Source organism: Ochotona princeps, chromosome 11 (assembly GCF_030435755.1).
Source record: "Ochotona princeps isolate mOchPri1 chromosome 11, mOchPri1.hap1, whole genome shotgun sequence".
In the NCBI taxonomy this organism is placed as follows: Eukaryota; Metazoa; Chordata; class Mammalia; order Lagomorpha; family Ochotonidae; genus Ochotona; species Ochotona princeps.
Window position 1 is genome coordinate 19,446,545 of NC_080842.1, and position 18,336 is coordinate 19,464,880.

Below are 18,336 nucleotides of genomic sequence, written 5' to 3' on the forward strand. Positions count from 1 at the left end.
TGCAATAACTTAACATAGTCTGGGGTTCTCCTTTCACTTAACTCTTGTCAAATTTGATTATTCTTTTCCCAATTTGAGTTGATAAGACAGTTTGTGATACTTGCTATAATTAGTGTTTCTCTGTTATTAGTCAGGTGGGAAATTTTTTACTTGTTGATAGTTTTTCTTGCAGGAATTAGCTGTTAAAATCTTTTATCCATTTTACTGTTTTAAGCTTGATTTTTTTTTTAGCTTCCATGCAGGTTTTCATAATTTTATTAGGGATATGTTTCCCAAAGCAATACAAATAAACTTTAAATTTCCTAACCAATACATATCCCCCTTTATAGCTTATATATTTTGATATATTTAGGAAACATATTATGTTGTATGAGTATAATATTCCATTGTATAATTAATTAAATGAATATAATTCACACATTTAAATTGTATTGACATTTTTATGAGGATGGTTCAGTGTATATAGCCCATATTAATAATAATGTTAACACATTCTGTTACTTAGATAATTTTTATTATTTAGTTTTGCTATTGACTAATAATTTACAATAGGATTCTTTTGAAGTCTTGTGGATTGATTATGATTCTTATTACATTCTTGATGTTCTATTATATATTTTTAAGCAGTTCAGATCATGTCTGCAGTATGTTCTTAGTGTATTATTTATTATTCTTTGTCCCATTTAATGCTTTTGATCATGAATTCCATGTGTCTTCAAAAAATTCTAGGTAATGTTCAACTATAACTTTTATAAGGAAAATTTATATCAAATAAAAAATAAAATGTAGGAGTTGCTCTCTTATTGGGGATGTTTAAGTCTGTCACATTTATTGTTGTTGAAAACATGTTTCTGTTTATCTTTACTATAGTAGAGCAACATGCATACCTCTCTGTCACTGGAGTATACACTGGACCTGTTTTCTTATCATTTCTCTCCCTCTTGTGATTTGAAACGTATAAATTATATGTCCTATTTCTACTATTAAAAGAATACTTGAAGGAGATATAAGACGGCATAATAGTGTAAGGATATGTTTAAATAGATGGAGAATCATTAGCATGGGTGAAAAAGAGAAGGCGCAATCCAGGGAAACAGAGGACAGGCCAACAGCAGAGGGACATCTGGAGACCCATGGACACAGGGAAGCAGCAGACAGCAGAGTGGGATTGTAGTGAACAGAAACCCCAGTCAGTGGTGGTTAGTGATTGGTGCTCCACTAGCAACCAGATGGGAAGGGGAGGTCACTGGGACCTCAGGAGCTGAACCCAGGCATAGAATTGCCTGTCCTACTGATTTATTTGATTTGACTGTGAGCAGAAGCAAAATGGCAGAGCCCAAGTAGGCGGGTGCAGAAAAAGCGTGGGTTTCATGGCTCAGGCCCCTACCAGTGTCACATCAGGCATTATTTTGTGTACTGAGGAAAAGGCTTGGGAGGGGCAGGGGCTGGAGGAACAACAGCAAGCTGAGGATGCGCTATGCCAGAAGCAAGCTCATTTTGGCCTTGGACACATTGCACTGGTCCACAGGGAAACAGTACTGACTTGGCATCCTACAGGTTCCAATGAAGATAGGTCTGGGTGGCCCCCAAACCGAACAACCAGCAGGCTCAGACCCCCACTGGTGCCACATCAGGCACCATTTTGTGTACTGAGGAAAAGGTTTGGGAGGAGTTGGGGCTGGAGGAACAACAGTGAGCTAAACTGGGAGAGAACTCACATCCAGCTCAACACATTGCACTGTTCCTACAGGGAAAACAGGCCAGACTGGGCATCCTACAGTTTCACCAAAAATAGGTCCAGGTGGCCCCATTCCAGAAAAAAAGAAAAACATTGGACCTGTTTTACTATATTTTCTTCCATGGCCCCTCATTTTCCATGTCACCTCCTTTTCCTTGAGTCAACAATAATACTAATTACAGATAGCCACTAATTTTTAATATAGTGTTTAAAACAATATTCAAGAGCCTGCTACAAGTTAGAAATGCTTTTAGGCAGTGTAAAAATTGAAACAAAAACAAAAATTTTTACCTTCTTGGAATGTGTATTGTAGGAGCTGGAGAAAAAAATTGGATTTGGGCCCAGCGGCTGTGGCCTAGCGGCTCAAGTCCTCGCCTTGAAAGCCCCGGGACCCCATATGGGTGCTGGTTCTAATCCCAGCAGCTCCACTTCCCATCCAGCTCCCTGCTTGTGGCTTGGGAAAGCAGTTGAGGACGGCCCAATGCATTGGGACACTGCACCCGCGTGGGAGACCCGGAAGAGGTTCCAGGTTCCCGGCTTTGGATTGGTGCATTGGCCCATTGCAGCTCACTTGGGGAGTGAATCATCGGATGGAAGATCTTCCTCTCTGTCCTCCTCTGTGTATATCTGGCTGTAATAAAGTGAATAAATCTTTAAAAAAAAAAGAAAAAAATTGGATTTGTCAGTATATAAAACTTAAAGGCTAGGTGAAGTTATCAAGTGAATAATTTATAGATTTTGGAAAAGAAGAGGTGCAGTGTAAATGTTTAGATAACTGATAGAATTGTTTCAAATTACTTCTTCAGAGTGTTATCAACTTGTAGGCCACATTTTCTCTAATTGTTAAGTAGTGAATCACATATCTAGCATTTGATCTTGCCTTCTTGGGAAAACCAAACCTTAGCAGACAGTGGATTTTTTTTAAAGATTTATTTATTTTTATTGCAAAGTCAGATACATACAGAGGAGGAGAGACAGAGAGGAAGATCTTCCATCCGATGATTCACTCCCCAAGCGGCCGCAACGGCCAGTGCTGAGTCGATACAAAGTCAGGAGCCAGGAACTTCTTCCAGGTCTCCCACATGGGTGCAGGGTCCCAAGGCTTTGGGCTATCCTGGACCGCTCTCCCAGGCCACAAGCAGGGAGCTGGATGGGAAGTAGAGCTGCCAGGATTAGAACCGGTGCCCGTATGGGATCCTGGCACGCTCAAAGCAAGGACCGTAGCCGCTAGGCCATTGTGCCGGGCCCCAGGGTGGGTTTTTAAAATCACTGACCTGAAGTAACATGAGACCATGTGTGGCAGTGAACCTTTGCTTTCTGTTCTTCATGGGAAGAATAATGCACTCCGATTGAAGGCCCTGGCTTTAGTGCTGCAGAGGTTACATCTGAGTACCACTTGTATAGATCTCAGTTTGGAAATACCAAAGATGGTAAATGTATTAGCATAGTATTTTTATTTCTTTTGGAAAGATGAGTTAATTTTAAAATGCAATATCTTATTTCTGTCAGTTTTTAAGTTTCTCATCATAATTTTGTCAGCATTACTTACAGGATCTATGTTTTTACATGAAAGTGATCAATACTGACTATTAATAATCTGTGTAAATTACAGGTGTGCTTGAAATTTTTGTATCCACATGAATTTTTCATTTTTTTAAAGTGGAAAAATAAAGACCCAGTAAGAATAGGGAGCTAGATTTTAGCCCATACTTTCTCAGTGAAACAGACAAGATGGAGCTTTCTAGAACTAGAAAGAAGATTCCCTAAATATTTTTAAACAAATCTGAGTACAATTTTAAAATATTTTAAACATTCTGAAAAGAATGTTGAACAATTCCTGTAATTTCCTGGAAGGTGTAATATTTAATTTCCTAGAAGAAATGATATGAAAAAGCATGTTTAAATTCTCTTGTAGCTCTTTCTTGGATTTCTCTCTTCTACTTGGTACCCATTAATTTACAAATAAGCTAATTCATGTTCCAACTGTATGCTTGAGTAGTTTTTATCAGTAACCTAGCAAAATCTTTTTGATGTGAGAAATTACATTTCTTCATTAAAACTTGGCACATATAAAAATGCTGCAGTGATGCCTTACCCTAATTCTAAGTGTCTATATTTTCTTACTTTGTTAAAATATATATATATATATAAAATTTGAGTATATCTAGCTAAAACATGTCCATATGAAGTCCAAAATTGTGATTTCATTGTATAAATTATAATGTGTGCCAGAATTGGGCATGCTGTGGTTTTGTTATTTTAAAGTTTGAAGATATTTTATTTTCAGAGTAAATTTTACTATAGTAATGAAAAAACGTTGCTCAAATGTAAAATTTAAGTTTATATACACAGGTACATTTACAGACACTGGTATTTTGTTTCTGTTGCTTAAATTGTAGAGTTTTAAATTATTTTTTGGATATATTGAATATAGCACCCCATCACCAAATTTAGTTTAGAACTAACTCATTTTCATGCCTGAAGAGAAAATATTTGAAGACAATGATCTTATTACCTATAGGTGGTTTTTAGGTTTTTGCATATGTAACTGTAGGTTGGTAGTGATGGTTTTTGTTCATCATTCACTAGATACTGTGAGTGGGTCTGTGGAGGTAGAGCAGAAACATCTGTTTGCATTCAATTTCTTTCACCATCAAGTGTTGAGGGCCAGACCCAAATGTTTTCTTAATCTTACTTGAGTGTTTTGTGAAAAGGTCAGTTACAGACATATTTTGCCAAATTTGAGAAAGCAGAGCTGGGCTGAGCACTACTGTAAACAACATTAAATGTCAAGCCATTAGAGGCCATGTCTGTGACTTCAGAAAGAGGAATACAGCATGTAGGGAGTAAAATGAAATCTGGTTAGTTTTGCCCAAAAAAAACCTGATGAAGGTGATTTAGAAGTGTTGTTGACTCTAATGATGGTTTTATCCCCACAGATTTTGTTTTAGGTAAGTCTTCACAAGTCGTATGTGTGTGTGTATGTAAAATTCCAATTTTTTTTCGTAGCCCTTTGTAATGAGTCTGCAATGTTGTCCCCTTATATAGATGTGTTACACACTGCAAGCTGTTGACAGTCTCTTCTCTTCCTGCAGAGTAGGGTATGGATGCTGAGTTCTCTGTTTTCCAGCATCTCTTGTATTTCATGTGACTTTGTGATTAACTGTCTTGAATTGAGCAGAAATGATTTATACCACTTCTAGTCCTGGCCTATAAGTGCTTCTCAAATTAATTTCTTCTTTGTCTTCACTTCCCTTGTCATCTGTGATAGCACGGATACCTGGGTCTCTGACTGAAGTCAGGCACCTTGATCCCACTCCCAAGGCCAGTCCTGTTAGTTGTCTCTGGACTGTTTTGTGTGAATAAACTACACACTTTTGTTGTTGTTGGTTCTGAGCCATTTCATTTGAGGAATTTAGCCTGCTGTATCAAAGTACAATAGAGAGCAGATTAATCGGTAGAGACCTCTATCACTAAGAAGGGAGATTGCTATTATCTCTATTTGAGAGGTAAGGAGTTTGAGGGAGAGAGGGAGAAGGACAACAAGCAAGCAAACTCCCACTCCCCAGTAAAGTCCAGGCCAAAGCCCCCACCACAGGTGATGGGAACCCAGATGCTTGGGCCGCCACCAGCTGCCTCCCAGTGTGCACGCTAGTAGGAAGCTGGACTCAGGAAAGAAGCCATGATTAAATCTAGGTCCTCTGATGTGGAACATAGGTGTTCCAACTGGAGTCTTACCATATAGGCTCACACCCCTGCTGAAGACATTTAATGTTCATCAGAATTTTTATTTTATTAAGATAATGATCAAATGAAAACTAAAATCCCATAAGCCTTCTTATTACAATAATTAAAAACAAACAACTAAACTTCATTTGAGATAGAGGCATAGAGACACAGACATAGCACTTCCATCTGATGATTCATAGTAGGCTTTAAATGCCTGCTATGACTAAGACTGGGCTAGGGCCAGAGCCAAGAGCTGAGAATTCAATCCAGATTTCCCATATCAGTGGCAAGAACTCAGTTAATTACCTCACAGGACCTACACTATTGGGAAGTTGGAGCCAGGAGCCAGAGCTCTGAATCCAACCCAGACATACTGATGGAGGATGCAAGCACCTTAACCACTGGGCTAAATACCAGCTCCACACTTAGTTATATTTTTTAAAATTAAAAAAAAAATTATCCACCCCCAACCTTAGTTTTAAAAGTGACATGTTTACGAGGCAGGCATTTGGAACAACTCTGTGCCATATAGGAGTGTTTGGATTTGAGTCCTGGATCTATGCCTGATTCCAGCTTCCTGCCTAATGTACACCCTGGGAGGCAGCAGGCAAGGGTTCAAGTAGTTGGATTTCTGGATTGAATCTCCCGTGCCATTCTTTGAACTAACCCAGAACTGGCTTATGTGGATGTTAGAGTAGTGAACCAGCAGAGGGGAGATACCTGTCTGTCTCTGTGTCTCTACCCTTCAGATGTATATAATATTTAATGACATATTCAAAAAAATTTACTTAAAAGCTATTCATTTATTTGAGAGGGAGGGAGAAAGAAAAAAAAAGGAGAGACAGACACCTTCCGTTTACTGGTTCATTCCAGCAATGGCCATGATGGCTAAGGCTGGACCAGACTGAAACCAGAAGCCAGGAGCTCTATCCATGTCTTGAGGGATCCTTTGCTTCTATTCTCAGTCCATTAGCAGGAAGTTAGCTTGGAAGTAGAATATCTAGGACTTGGATAGGCCTTCATGTGGAATGCTCACATCACAGTTGGTGGCTTTACACCACAATGGCTCTACACCACAATGCTGGCCCTTCAAACAACTCTTAGAAGATAGATGCCAATCAGCTATAAGTTAACTTCCTCACTGAAGCTTTAGATTGTATTGTGTTATCTCTATCTAAATGCCTGATCTTTAATCAGAAACCTTTCATCTTGTGCTTAACTGCTTGCTGTCTGATTCAGATGCAATAACTCTTTGGTTGCTTATTACCCAGTTGCTAATTACTTTTCATCTACAACCATCATTCATTTATGCAGTAAGTATATATTTACTGAGGCTGTTATTCACACTGGGCACTCAGTTAATACCTGGAGCTATAAAAGTAAGAAATTACTGCTCTTCTCAAGGAATTAATGATTAAATGCAAGACATGGATATGTAATCTTAAGTGCAACCGGGTGTGAATAAGAAGGAGTACAATAACTACAATAGGAGTATATAAATGAAATAGCTAGGATGTGTGCAAAGTAGTGTCAACTCTCAAGGAAGTTGCATTGTGGAAGTCTAAGATACTTTGTTTCAGGAGGTTTGATTTTCTTGGCTTGATTTGAAATAAGTTTATGCAATGGAGAAGGCACAGCAGTAGCAGTTTCCTGTCAGGTGGCTTTCCTGAGTGTTTGAGTGAAAGAATCATATTTAATTTTATGTAGAACAGAGATTCATGTTTTTAACAATAACTGTAAAGGTAAAAGAGTTCACCTTCAGAGAAATTGCGAAGCTAAACAGGAAACTTAAGTAGATGTAAAATATTCCTGGAGCTAGCCGTAGCTCAAGACAAGTACAGTTTCTAGAGCTCATCCTGGGAGCATGTGGAAACTGGACCTGCTGTTGTTTCTGTCAATACTTTAGGCTAGAATATGACTAGTATTAGTTTGATTTCTTGCAGTTCTAGAGAAAAATAGCCATTACAAGTATTAATAAATTGCAGAGTTCTATAACATAGGAGTCTAGAGAACAGTTAACAAGAACTGCTAAGTAGCAGTCTAGCAGCAAGTCTAACAATGAGCATTCACTGCAGTTGCAGGGGGAACTACATAAGTTTCTGGAAAGGAAATCAGGCACAGGCTGCAAGGAACCCAGGTACTGAAATTAAAGATAAGGGATGAATTCTGATAGGAGGGCGCAAGTAAGAACCCACATCCTATTCCTAATCAAGGTGGACAGCACCCAAATCTCTGACCTGGGTATATTTAGTTGGTTACCAATAATGTGGGCCAGTGTTCATTCTAGAGACTAAGAAAACATGAATTCAAGGAGAAAAAAGATGAATTATGTTCAATCTGTATGAATTTTTAATTAGTGCATACCTTTAAAGATTGATTATTAAGGACTGTTACTAATGCATAGCTAGTAAAGATACCACTTGTAAACGAGCTTCCCATACAAGTCTCAGATGGTTCCCCATCCAATCTAGCTATCTGCTTGATGGTCCAATACTTGGATCGCTGTCATCCACATAGGAGACACACATGAACCTCCCGACTCCTGGCTTTGGCCTGGCCCAGTTCAGAATGTTCTGATAAACCAGGGGGTGAACCAGAGAATGGAAAATATAGGGGAATTCAGTGGGTGAGGGGAGGAAGGGTTAAGGAAATCCCAGGGCCTATGAAACTGTATCATAAAATAATAATAATAATAGTAAAATTAAAAACAAAGATAATGTAAGAATAGTTTTGTGCATTACCGTTTTTTAAGACAAAGATTTATTTATTTGGAAGGTACGTTTAACAGAGAGAAGGGGAGAGAGAGAGAGATTCCATCTGCTGGTTCACTCCTCAAATGGCCTCAGTGGCCAGGTTGGGCTGGAATAAAGCTGGGCACTTCTTCCAGGTCTCTTATATGGGTGCAAGGAGCCAAGCACCCCTATCATCCCCTGCTGCCTTCCCAGTTATATTGGCAGGGAGCTGGATTGGAAGTGGAGCAACTGGGACTCTAACCTGTATAAGCACGAAATGCTGCCATTGTAGGTGATGACCCACAGTGCCGACCCCTGCTTGTTACCTCTTAAGTTTTTGCTTTATAGTGTTTGTTGATGCTTCTACTTGCACAATATATTTTTAAAATATTTACTTGTGTTATTCAAAAGGCAGAGTGACGGGGAAAATCACACACAGTCACAGAGAAAGAGAGGGAGAGAGAAATCTGTTCTCTGATTCACTCTCCCCAGTGGGCACAGGATCCATCTAGGCCCAGGCAAAGCTAAGAACCAAGAAGTCCATCCTGGTCTCCTGTATGGGTAGCAGATTTCAAGCACTTGGGCCTCCAAAGATGGCACATCTTCTCAGGCACATTAATAGGAATTGGACTGGAAGCAGAGTACCTAGAACTCAAATTGGCCCTTGCAACCACGTTACCTTCTCTGCCCCAGACACTGACCCCTTGCCCAGTGTGTTCTAAATGTCTTAGTGTTAGTGGTTAAGTAGTGTGGGAGAGACTAATAGTTATGTTTCTATTCTTGTAAAAGGTTAAGAAACAAGCATGCAAAGTGACCCTTGAGGACTATTGTAATCTAACTTATTTTCAGTTAATAAAGCAAAACAAAGAAACACTCATTCCTCAAAATAGAATTACCAAAACTAATAACAAAATTACTTTTATTATTAATTATTTAGAAGCCCTCTTTTTAAAACGTGGAACAAGTCAAGAAGGCTTAGTGTTGTTGACACTATTTAACATGATTTTACATACTTACATTTAAATATTAAAATGAAGGCATAGTTATGAATATTAAATAATATTAAATATTAAAATGAACATGAGTAAAATAATTTCATTAGGTAGTGCATTACAAGCAGATATCTAAGGTTAATAGTTTTTTCATACATCAGAAGAAAATTAAAAACATAATTGGAAATAGTTTCCCAAACCTAATTCATATTTCATGTAACAACTAAAAGATGCTTAAGAGTAAACCCATAAAAAATATTAAAAACTTAACTGAAATTTCACTGAAAGACTTCCATATCTATGTTCCCAGATTGAAAAAATAGATATTGTATGACTGCCAAATTTCCTAAATAAAGCCCCAAATTCTATCATCACATAATGCCAGTAAGCGTTTTAAAGCAGAATTTGGAACATAGATTTCAAAATCTTACTAGAGAAAAAATATCATGTATTAGTATAATTTTTATTTTTATTTATTTTTTAAAAGATTTTATTATTATTGGAAAGCCGGATATACAGAGAGGAGGAGAGACAGAGAGGAAGACCCTCCATCCGATGTTTCACTCCCCAAGTGAGCCGCAACGGGCCGGTATGCGCCGATCCGAAGCCGGGACCAGGAACCTCTTCTGGGTCTCCCACAGGGGTGCAGTGTCCCAAAGCCTTGGGCCGTCCTTGACTGCCTTCCCAGGCCACAAGCAGGGAGCTGGATGGGAAGTGGAGCTGCCAGGATTAGAACCGGCGCCCATATGGGATCCTGGGGCTTTCAAGGCGAGGACTTTAGCCGCTAGGCCACGCCGCTGGGCCCTAGTATAATTTTTAAAAGATTGTTAGTAATATTGACAGTAAGATTCTTTTCTGTGCCTAATGTGATAACAAGCACAAAGGAAACACGTGCAGGCTGATGTTGGACAGAGCTGAAAGAGCCCCACCTGTGACACCAGGCTCTGGCTGGTGTCCTGCCTGCTGCACTGCTGGGCCAGCTTCCCGCCCACTGGCCTGAAGAAGCAGCAAGAGGTGGTCCCAGTGCTTGGGGGCACCCGTAGGGGAGACCCAGAAAAAGCTTTGGACTCCTGACTTTGGCCTGGCCCATTCCAGGCTGTTGCAGCCATCTGGGGAGGGAGCTAGCTGATAGAAAACCTCCCTTTCTCTCTTTTTACCTCTCTGTGTAATGCTGCCTTTCAAATAAGTGAAAAAGATATGTTTAAGAAAATCTGTGTAAAATAGTAATACAAACATCGTGACACTTGAGTGGAGACAAATCATTGATCATTGGGAGGAAATAAAGAATGTTAAAAACTGAGCTGATTATTGATTTCCTGTTCTGTTTCCTCGCCTGTTCCATTCTCCAAACAGTTGAGCACAGTCATGCTTATTGATGACCCCTGGAGAATCAGACTATCTTACTGGAGTATCATGGGAAAATTATTTTTCACTTTTTACTATTCCGTATTTCATTTTGGTACTACAAGTATGTTTTAGTACACTGTGATTTATTCTAAGCTCAACAGAGACAGTGGAGGAAGTAGTGAGAATACCAAGAAACCCTTTTAGGTATACAGATTGTAGTATTCTTTTTAAATATATGTATGTTACTGTTTCCCCTTTTAGTATGTAATTTTTTAAAAAAAAGCTTATTTGAGAAAGAGAACTTCCATTCACTGGTTCGCTTCCCGGATAGCCACAATAGCCAGAGCCAGTGACTTGATCCATGTCTCCTCTGTAGTTAACTGGAGCCTCATCACTTCAGCCATTGCTGATGCTTCCCAAAGTCTGTGTTTCAGGAAGCTGGAATCAGGAGCTGGGAACTGAGCCCAGTTATAGCCCTGTACCTGGTGGGGGAGGAGTTGGGAAGGAAGTGGGATTATGACTGTAGAACCGTACCCATGATATCATGAAATCTCTTTTCTTTACATTAATAATTTTAATACATAAGTATAAATTTTTGTCTGGGCACAAAGCACTCTCGTGCTCCTCCACATACTTCCTTTGATGGTTCACAGAGAATGTAAGTCGCAGTGGAAATTGTTGAACTACAAGGAAAGATCTTAAGCAAAGCACAACAGCTTGTTCCATGCAAATGTACACCTTCGTTAATCTTCAGGCAAAGTTTAGAATGATCATTGAAGGTATCTGTAACATAGTTGTTTGCAATCAGCAATTTCAGTTCAGTAATTTGCTCTAGTTAGTGGTAATCTTGAGCATTATATCAGAGTATTTCTTTCAGAGATAGCACTGACTCTGTGATGTTTTTGAAGACTGAAGCTGAAAGTCCTAAATCCTTCAAAATATGTATTCCCTTAATGATATTCACTGCAGGATCTTTTAGTGAGTAATTTATTTCTAAACGAAGTAAGATTCTCTAGAAGATAGAATGATTTCACACTTTTCGTTTACTGTGTCACTTTGTTTTTAATATAATTCATCAGAAGCATTTATATTCTAGAAAGAGGTTTATTTCACAGTCTAAATTTATTTGCTTTCTGAACTATAGGTTGCTCTTGGCAGAACAGACACTGAAGACTTGGACCTCTATGCTACATCTCGGGAGAGGCGATTTCGTTTATTTGCCTCTATAGAGTGTGAAGGACAGTTATTCATGACTCCCTATGATTTTATTTTGGCTGTTACAACAGATGAACCCAAATGTAAGTATATTTTAAACTTTTAAAAATAATATTATAAAATATAATTTTTATTCTCAAGAACTGTGAGATAGCATTAAATAATTAGAACAATGAAGCAAGTAATGCATATTTCAGAATGCATAACGCAATGCAGTGTTATCAGGCTAACATTGCTTATAAACTTTTGCATCTCTTATGTTTTCAGAAGCCTTTACTTGTTCCTTTATTACTATATAAAATTTAAATTTAAAAAAAATCCTTCTTATGTTCTTTGTGAAAAGCTCATAATCTGCCTGCTCCTTCTCATACCTGACCTAACAGCATAGTTGATAGGACTGAGTTTGAAGCTATCTCTGGGCAAGAATTCTGTCAATATTTCTACTGTATTTGTCATTGCACCTGCAGTGTGAATATAGGATAGTTATTTCTCACTTTTGCTTGCATTAGAGCAGTGGTTCTCAAACATTTTGGTATTCAGGCATATTCTTGGAAAACCTCATAAAAACTGTCTTAAGAGAAGCCACCTGGATTTCCATTTGCTTTTATAGTTCAACTACTTTTAAATCTTTTTTTTTTAAGAATATAAAAACTGCATTGCAGATATAGGTAGCAGGAAGAGAATAGGTACAGATATAGATAGTAGGGTAGAATATTTTAAAGCCTTTTCAGTTAATTGTAGATATCTTTCTTTGGTACTGTATCATAAGTTAGCCAATGATAGTTCAGCTTTCAAAAAGCTGAAGGTATTGATAAAGTATTGGGTACTACCAGTTTTTGGTTGATGTATAGCAGAAGGGACCAAGTTTGAGATAAGAATCACTGTTTCAGTTTGATGTAGTATGTATTTGAAAAGCTTTGGACATGAATGGAGGCCTTTGAATCTGTTTCTGAATTGTTCTTTTAAATTCACTGAAAGATAATTCAGTAAAAGTCATTTTACCATTTTATTAGTTTGCGTGATATCTGCTTGCAACTGTTACACACACAAAAAAAACCTTAATTTCAACTACAGTACTATAGCAGTTACTGCCATTTTGACCCCAAAGGCAATGATATGCCATTCCCAAACCTTAAAATAAACCCTTAATACCTGAGCTAATAGTCTTGAAAACGTTTTTTAAAAAGATATACTTATTTATTTGGAAAATCAGCGTTACAGAGACAAGAGGGGAGATCTTCCATATGCTGGTTTACTCCCCAGATGGTTGCAATGGCCTGCTTCAGGTCCTGTGGAGTCCAGGAGCCTGGATGTTCATCCTGGTCCCCCATGTGGATAGCAGGGACCCACACAGTTGTGCCATCTCCCGTGGATTTTCCCAGGCTGTTAGCAGGGAGCTGGAACTCAAGAGGAGCATCCAGGACTTAAACCAGTGACCTTATGGGTTTCTGGCAACTTTTCCTGCTATGTCATAGAACCAGCCCTAAAAACTGGCCTATAACTGAGTGCTTTTTTTTCTGAGTACTCTTTGAAATGTTAAATTTGTTTTCATTTTATTTGACACACACATGCACACACACACATATCTTTTCTACTGGTTCACTCCAAATATCCCTGACACCCAGGGCTGGATCACTAGGATGTGAATTAAGGAAATTAAATAGAAGCAGGTTTACCAGGACTTGGAAATAGGAATACTAAGAGGCACCTTAAGTCACTGTGCTAATTACTACCTTTAATTAACTAAGTTTTTTTGATGCTTTGGGTAATTTCTAATGCAGCAGGTCAGAAAGCTGCATGGATATATGTATTGGGGATTAAACTGTACATGACAGGTAATTAATGCTATGTGCATGCTTGGAATTGCCTTAGGAAGCAGCATAGAGTGAGAATATAGATTAGCAAGGACCATTCCTTCAGGAACTTGTGCTGTTTGAAGGAAGAACATACAAAGATATGTAAAGGATGAGCCTTAAAAAGAGACATAGGAAGAAAATCAGAAGGGTATAGAATCATAAAAATCAAGAGAAAATGTTTAGAATGGCCTACTAAACAGAATGTTACTGGGAAATTAGATGAGAAGAGAAAAATGTTTGCAAGATCTAATAGTAATTGGAAATTGTTAATCATTTTTTTAAAATAATGCTTATGTGGAGTTATTAGCATAAACATCACATTGAAAAAGTCAGCAGTAGATGAAGGAGTAAAGGCAGTGAATGTAAAGGAGTATTTGACTGCAAAGAGCAAGGAAATAAAAGTTAGTAGATGAAATGGAATTTGAAGCCAAGACTTGATCATATAAAATGTTGATCATAACCCATTTAGAAATATATATATTTTAACCTGAAACTATAATGATAACACTAAAAGGAGAGGGAACTATGTAAACAGAAATGCAAAATCAAAAGTATTTGATACATTTGTAGTAGTCATATTGCAATTGAGTCATGCACTATGATGAAAAAACTAAAAATTAAGGCTATTTTTAAAATTAAAAATAAAATTTATTTTTATATAGAAGGCAAATTTTACAATGAGAGGTTGGGGAGAGAGAGATCTCTTCCATCCACTGGTTCATTCCCACAAATGGCTGCAATGGCTGGAGCTGAGCCAATCCAAAGCCAGAAACTTCTAGGTCTCCCACGTGGCTGCAGGGACCCAAACCCGGACCATCCATTGCTGCTTTCCCAGGCCATTAGCAGGTAGCTGAATGGGAAGTGGAGCAGCCAGGACATGAACCAGCACCCATGTGGGATGCTGGAGCTACAAGCAGAGGATTAGCTTGCTAAGCCTTGCCACTGGAATTAGGCTCTTATTTTAAGGAACTTAAAGACCATAATAAGGAAGTGGAAGGCTGCGATGCTTAAGTCACTTAAGGTGAAAAGTCCACGTTACATCAATCAACTAAATATATGCAATACTTTTACCTATACTTATAAGGGTCTTTGGTGTGTACTACAGGAGACACAAATTCCCTATACTTAAAAGGACACAACATACGGAAACAACAAACTCCAAGGCAGAATGTAGTTATTTGGCACATACTGAGTACTCAATACATATTTCTTAAAGGGTTGTATGTTTTTAGACTGTCAAATGTTTTACATTAAATTGAACGTAAGTTATACTTTAAGTAAAACTTTATAATCTCATATTTTGAAAAATGTGAAGTCACTGATTTTTCATTTTCTCTCATACTATGTGCTATGGAAAGCTGAGTGTTGGATCTTACTCTTTTGAAATAAATTCTTGGTAATTCTACTAATAGGTGGTATTCCAGGACTGTGACTTGTGGGAAAAAAAACAGTTTTCATTACAAAAAGTGCACACAGGATATTTTACAACCACAGTCTCAGTTAATTTCTTGCTGGTATTTACAAAACGTAATTAAAATGAAAAAGATTAAGGTACATTCAATAATTGCCTTGAAAGTGTGGGAAAGTGCCCAGCATGATAGTATAGCAGTTAAGGTCTTGAACGTGCCAGACCTTAAACTTGCCAGGATCCCATATGGGCGCCGGTTCTAATTCAGGCAGCCCTGCTTCCCATCCAGCTCCCTGCCTGTGGCCGTGGAAAGCAGTCGAGGACGGCCCAAAGCCTTGGGACCCTGCACCTGCGTGGAAGACCTGGAGGAAGCTCCTGGCTCCTGGCTTCAGATTGGCTCAGCTGCAGCCATTGCGGCTGCTTGGGGAGTGAACCATCGGATGGAAGATCTTCTTCTCTGTCTCTCTTCCTCTCTGTATAGCTGTCTTTCCAATAAAAATCTTTAAAAATAAATAAATAAAAATTTAAAAAAGAAGAAAATGTGGGAAAATACTGAAAAATACTGTGTGGACTAAATATTAAATCAGATACGTAAAAGGGTAGCATAATGAGATTTGAAAGACTTGCATCTATCTTTATATGTATAAATGTATGTATGTATGTATGTACATATGTATTCTTCTGAGAGACAAAGAGAGACAGATTTCCCAATCTTGTGATTCCTTCCCAACTTCCCCCAAAGTTGAGGCTTGGATTCCTTGTGCATCTCCCACTTGGGTTTCAGAGATCTGAGTGTCTCAGCCAACACCTGCTGCCTCTCAGGGAACCGGCACCCATATGGGATCCCAGCTCATACAACGTGAGGACTTAGCACTAGGCTATTGTGCCACCCTCTTTTAATCTTAAAGTGAGTTATTATATTGCCTAAAAAACCAGAAAGTTGCATAGCAAAAATGTCTTTTATAATTTTGAATGTGATATATTGTTAATTATGTAGAAATGGCCTCATTGTCCTGTAGGAAAAAATTATTAGCTATCATCATTGTAATGTAGCTGAAATACTATTTTATCAGGTTTTAAAGACAAATTATATTTATTTTTATAGAAAATGCAGATTTACAGAGAAGAGAGACAGAAAAATCTTCCATCAGCTGGTTCACTCCCTACGTTTCCACCGTGGTTGGAGTTGAGCCAATCCAAAGCTAGGAGCCAGGAGCCTCTACCTAACCTCCCACGTGGTGCAGGGTCCAAAGGCCTTATGCCGTCCTCTGCTGCTTTACTCAGGGCACAAGCAGGGAGCAGGGTGGGAAGCGGAGCAGCCAGGTACATGAACCAGCGTCCTTATGGGATCCTAATGCTTAAGAGGAGGATTAGCTAATTGAGCCACTGTGCCAGGCAGGCCCCACTTACTAGGTTTCTAACATCTGTGTTACAAGATTTATCACATCCATTCTTAGACATTAGTTATGAATTAGATATTTACAGTGATCAAATCTGAGCAAAGGAAACAGCAATACTGATTAGACATTTGACCTTACATGGCAAGATTAGTAAGTTTTTGAGATCTTCAGGTGTGTAAGAAGGAGTAGGAAAAGGAAGTGATCTGTGTGGTGTGTGACTAGGGCACTTGTTCCTGAGAGGTTTCTTTACCTGTTACAGGGGCAAAGAACGAAGTGCAAGACGGAAGCTTCTCATTTGACTTGTTCACTGTCTTGCTCTTTGCTTCCTTTCCTTCTCATTCACCAGAGGGATCTGACCTGTGAATTATATTCATAAATATCATGTGCAACACTCTAAAATTACCATGTCTTTTAATATTATTGATATTCTAGTATGAATATTTAAATATGCCACTATTTTTGCTTTTAAGCACATAGAATGTTTAACAGACTATAAATCCGGAAAAGCCCCAAATTAAAATAATATGGTTATGGAAAAGCGTTTGCTAATCCACTAGTATTATGTATTTATTTATTTATTTATTTATTTTTAAGATTTATTTATTTTATTACAAAGTCAGATGTACAGAGAGGAAGAGAGACAGAGAGGAAGATCTTCCATCCAATGATTCACTCCCCAAGTGAGCCGCAATGGGCCGATGCTGCGCCGATCTGAAGCCAGGAACCAGGAACTTCTTCTGGGTCTCCCACACGGGTGCAGGGTCCCAAATCTTTGGGCCGTCCTCAACTGCTTTCCCAGACCACAAGCAGGGAACTGGATGGGAAGTGGAGCTGCCGGGATTAGAACCGGCGCCCATATGGGATCCCGTTGTGTTCAAGGCGAGGACTTTAGCCACTAGGCCACTGTGCCGGGCCCTGGGATATCACATTTTAAAATAGTTTATTTCACACTAGTATTATTTTTTATAAGTAGTGTGTAGTATATGAAAGAAACAGATGACAAAAATAAGGTTCTCTTCTAGATTTAGATCTTGAATTCAGAATTACCTTTGCTTTTGGACATAAAATCTTAGTCTTGAGTTACAGTCACAGATGATTAATGGATATGGATATGTTACATGAAGTATGTATCATCTGATTATGTTATGTTTATTTTAGGTGCTAAAACATGGAAGTCACTTTCCAAACAGGTAAGTTAAAGCTGTTGGGGTATATATATATATATATATATATATATATATATATATATATATATGATATGTATGTAAGTATATATAATGTAATATATGTGTAATTTCTTTTGCAATTTAAAATACGTAAGTGTAGCACTTTTCTACCAACAAGACTTTCAGAAAACCAAAAAGTAGACAATTGCAAAGATTGTTAAAGGTGTAAATCAGTGTTGCTAAATTAATATGTAAATATAGGTTTGTGTACCCACTTTGGAAAACAATTTGGCATTATCTACTAAAATTAAAAAATATATATATATTCAGTGTCTATTAACTCAGTTTTTAAATTTACAACAGTGCATACACATGTATCTAGTATGTTAAAAATGAATATATTCATACAGTATGTATACCTAGAGAAATTATTGCTTGTAAACAATTAGGAATATCCATGGATTGTTCCTGATGGTCAGAAAGAAACCAAACACCAAACAAATGTAAATATATCAGTAGTACACTTAGTAAATAAATTTGCTATAATCATAACAATTTGATATATTTATATCTATATTATGTATATATTTACATTATTGTAAAAATGATACTTATTTGGCAAATTTTGATAGTTATGGCAATTTCATATATTGCTATATTTAAGTATTATAGTATAAACATTGAATTATAGCAATACTGTAGGAGAATCTCAGTGAAACAGTACCAAACAGACAAATCACAAAAATGTAAAGT

The 18,336-nt window shown here is 37.9% G+C and overlaps 1 protein-coding gene across 4 annotated transcripts in view; it reads left to right on the forward strand.

The window, feature by feature from the left end:
* The window catches only part of MICU3 (mitochondrial calcium uptake family member 3), an 87,060-nt gene that overhangs the window by 15,533 nt on the left and 53,191 nt on the right, over positions 1 to 18,336 (forward strand). For all 4 annotated transcript variants that reach the window (XM_058669871.1, XM_058669868.1, XM_058669870.1 and 1 more), the window contains exons 2-3: positions 11,683 to 11,836; positions 17,576 to 17,607. In XM_058669871.1, the coding sequence (XP_058525854.1) occupies positions 11,788 to 11,836; positions 17,576 to 17,607 (81 nt within the window). In that variant the 5' untranslated portion in view covers positions 11,683 to 11,787. The remainder of the gene's footprint in view (positions 1 to 11,682; positions 11,837 to 17,575; positions 17,608 to 18,336) is intronic.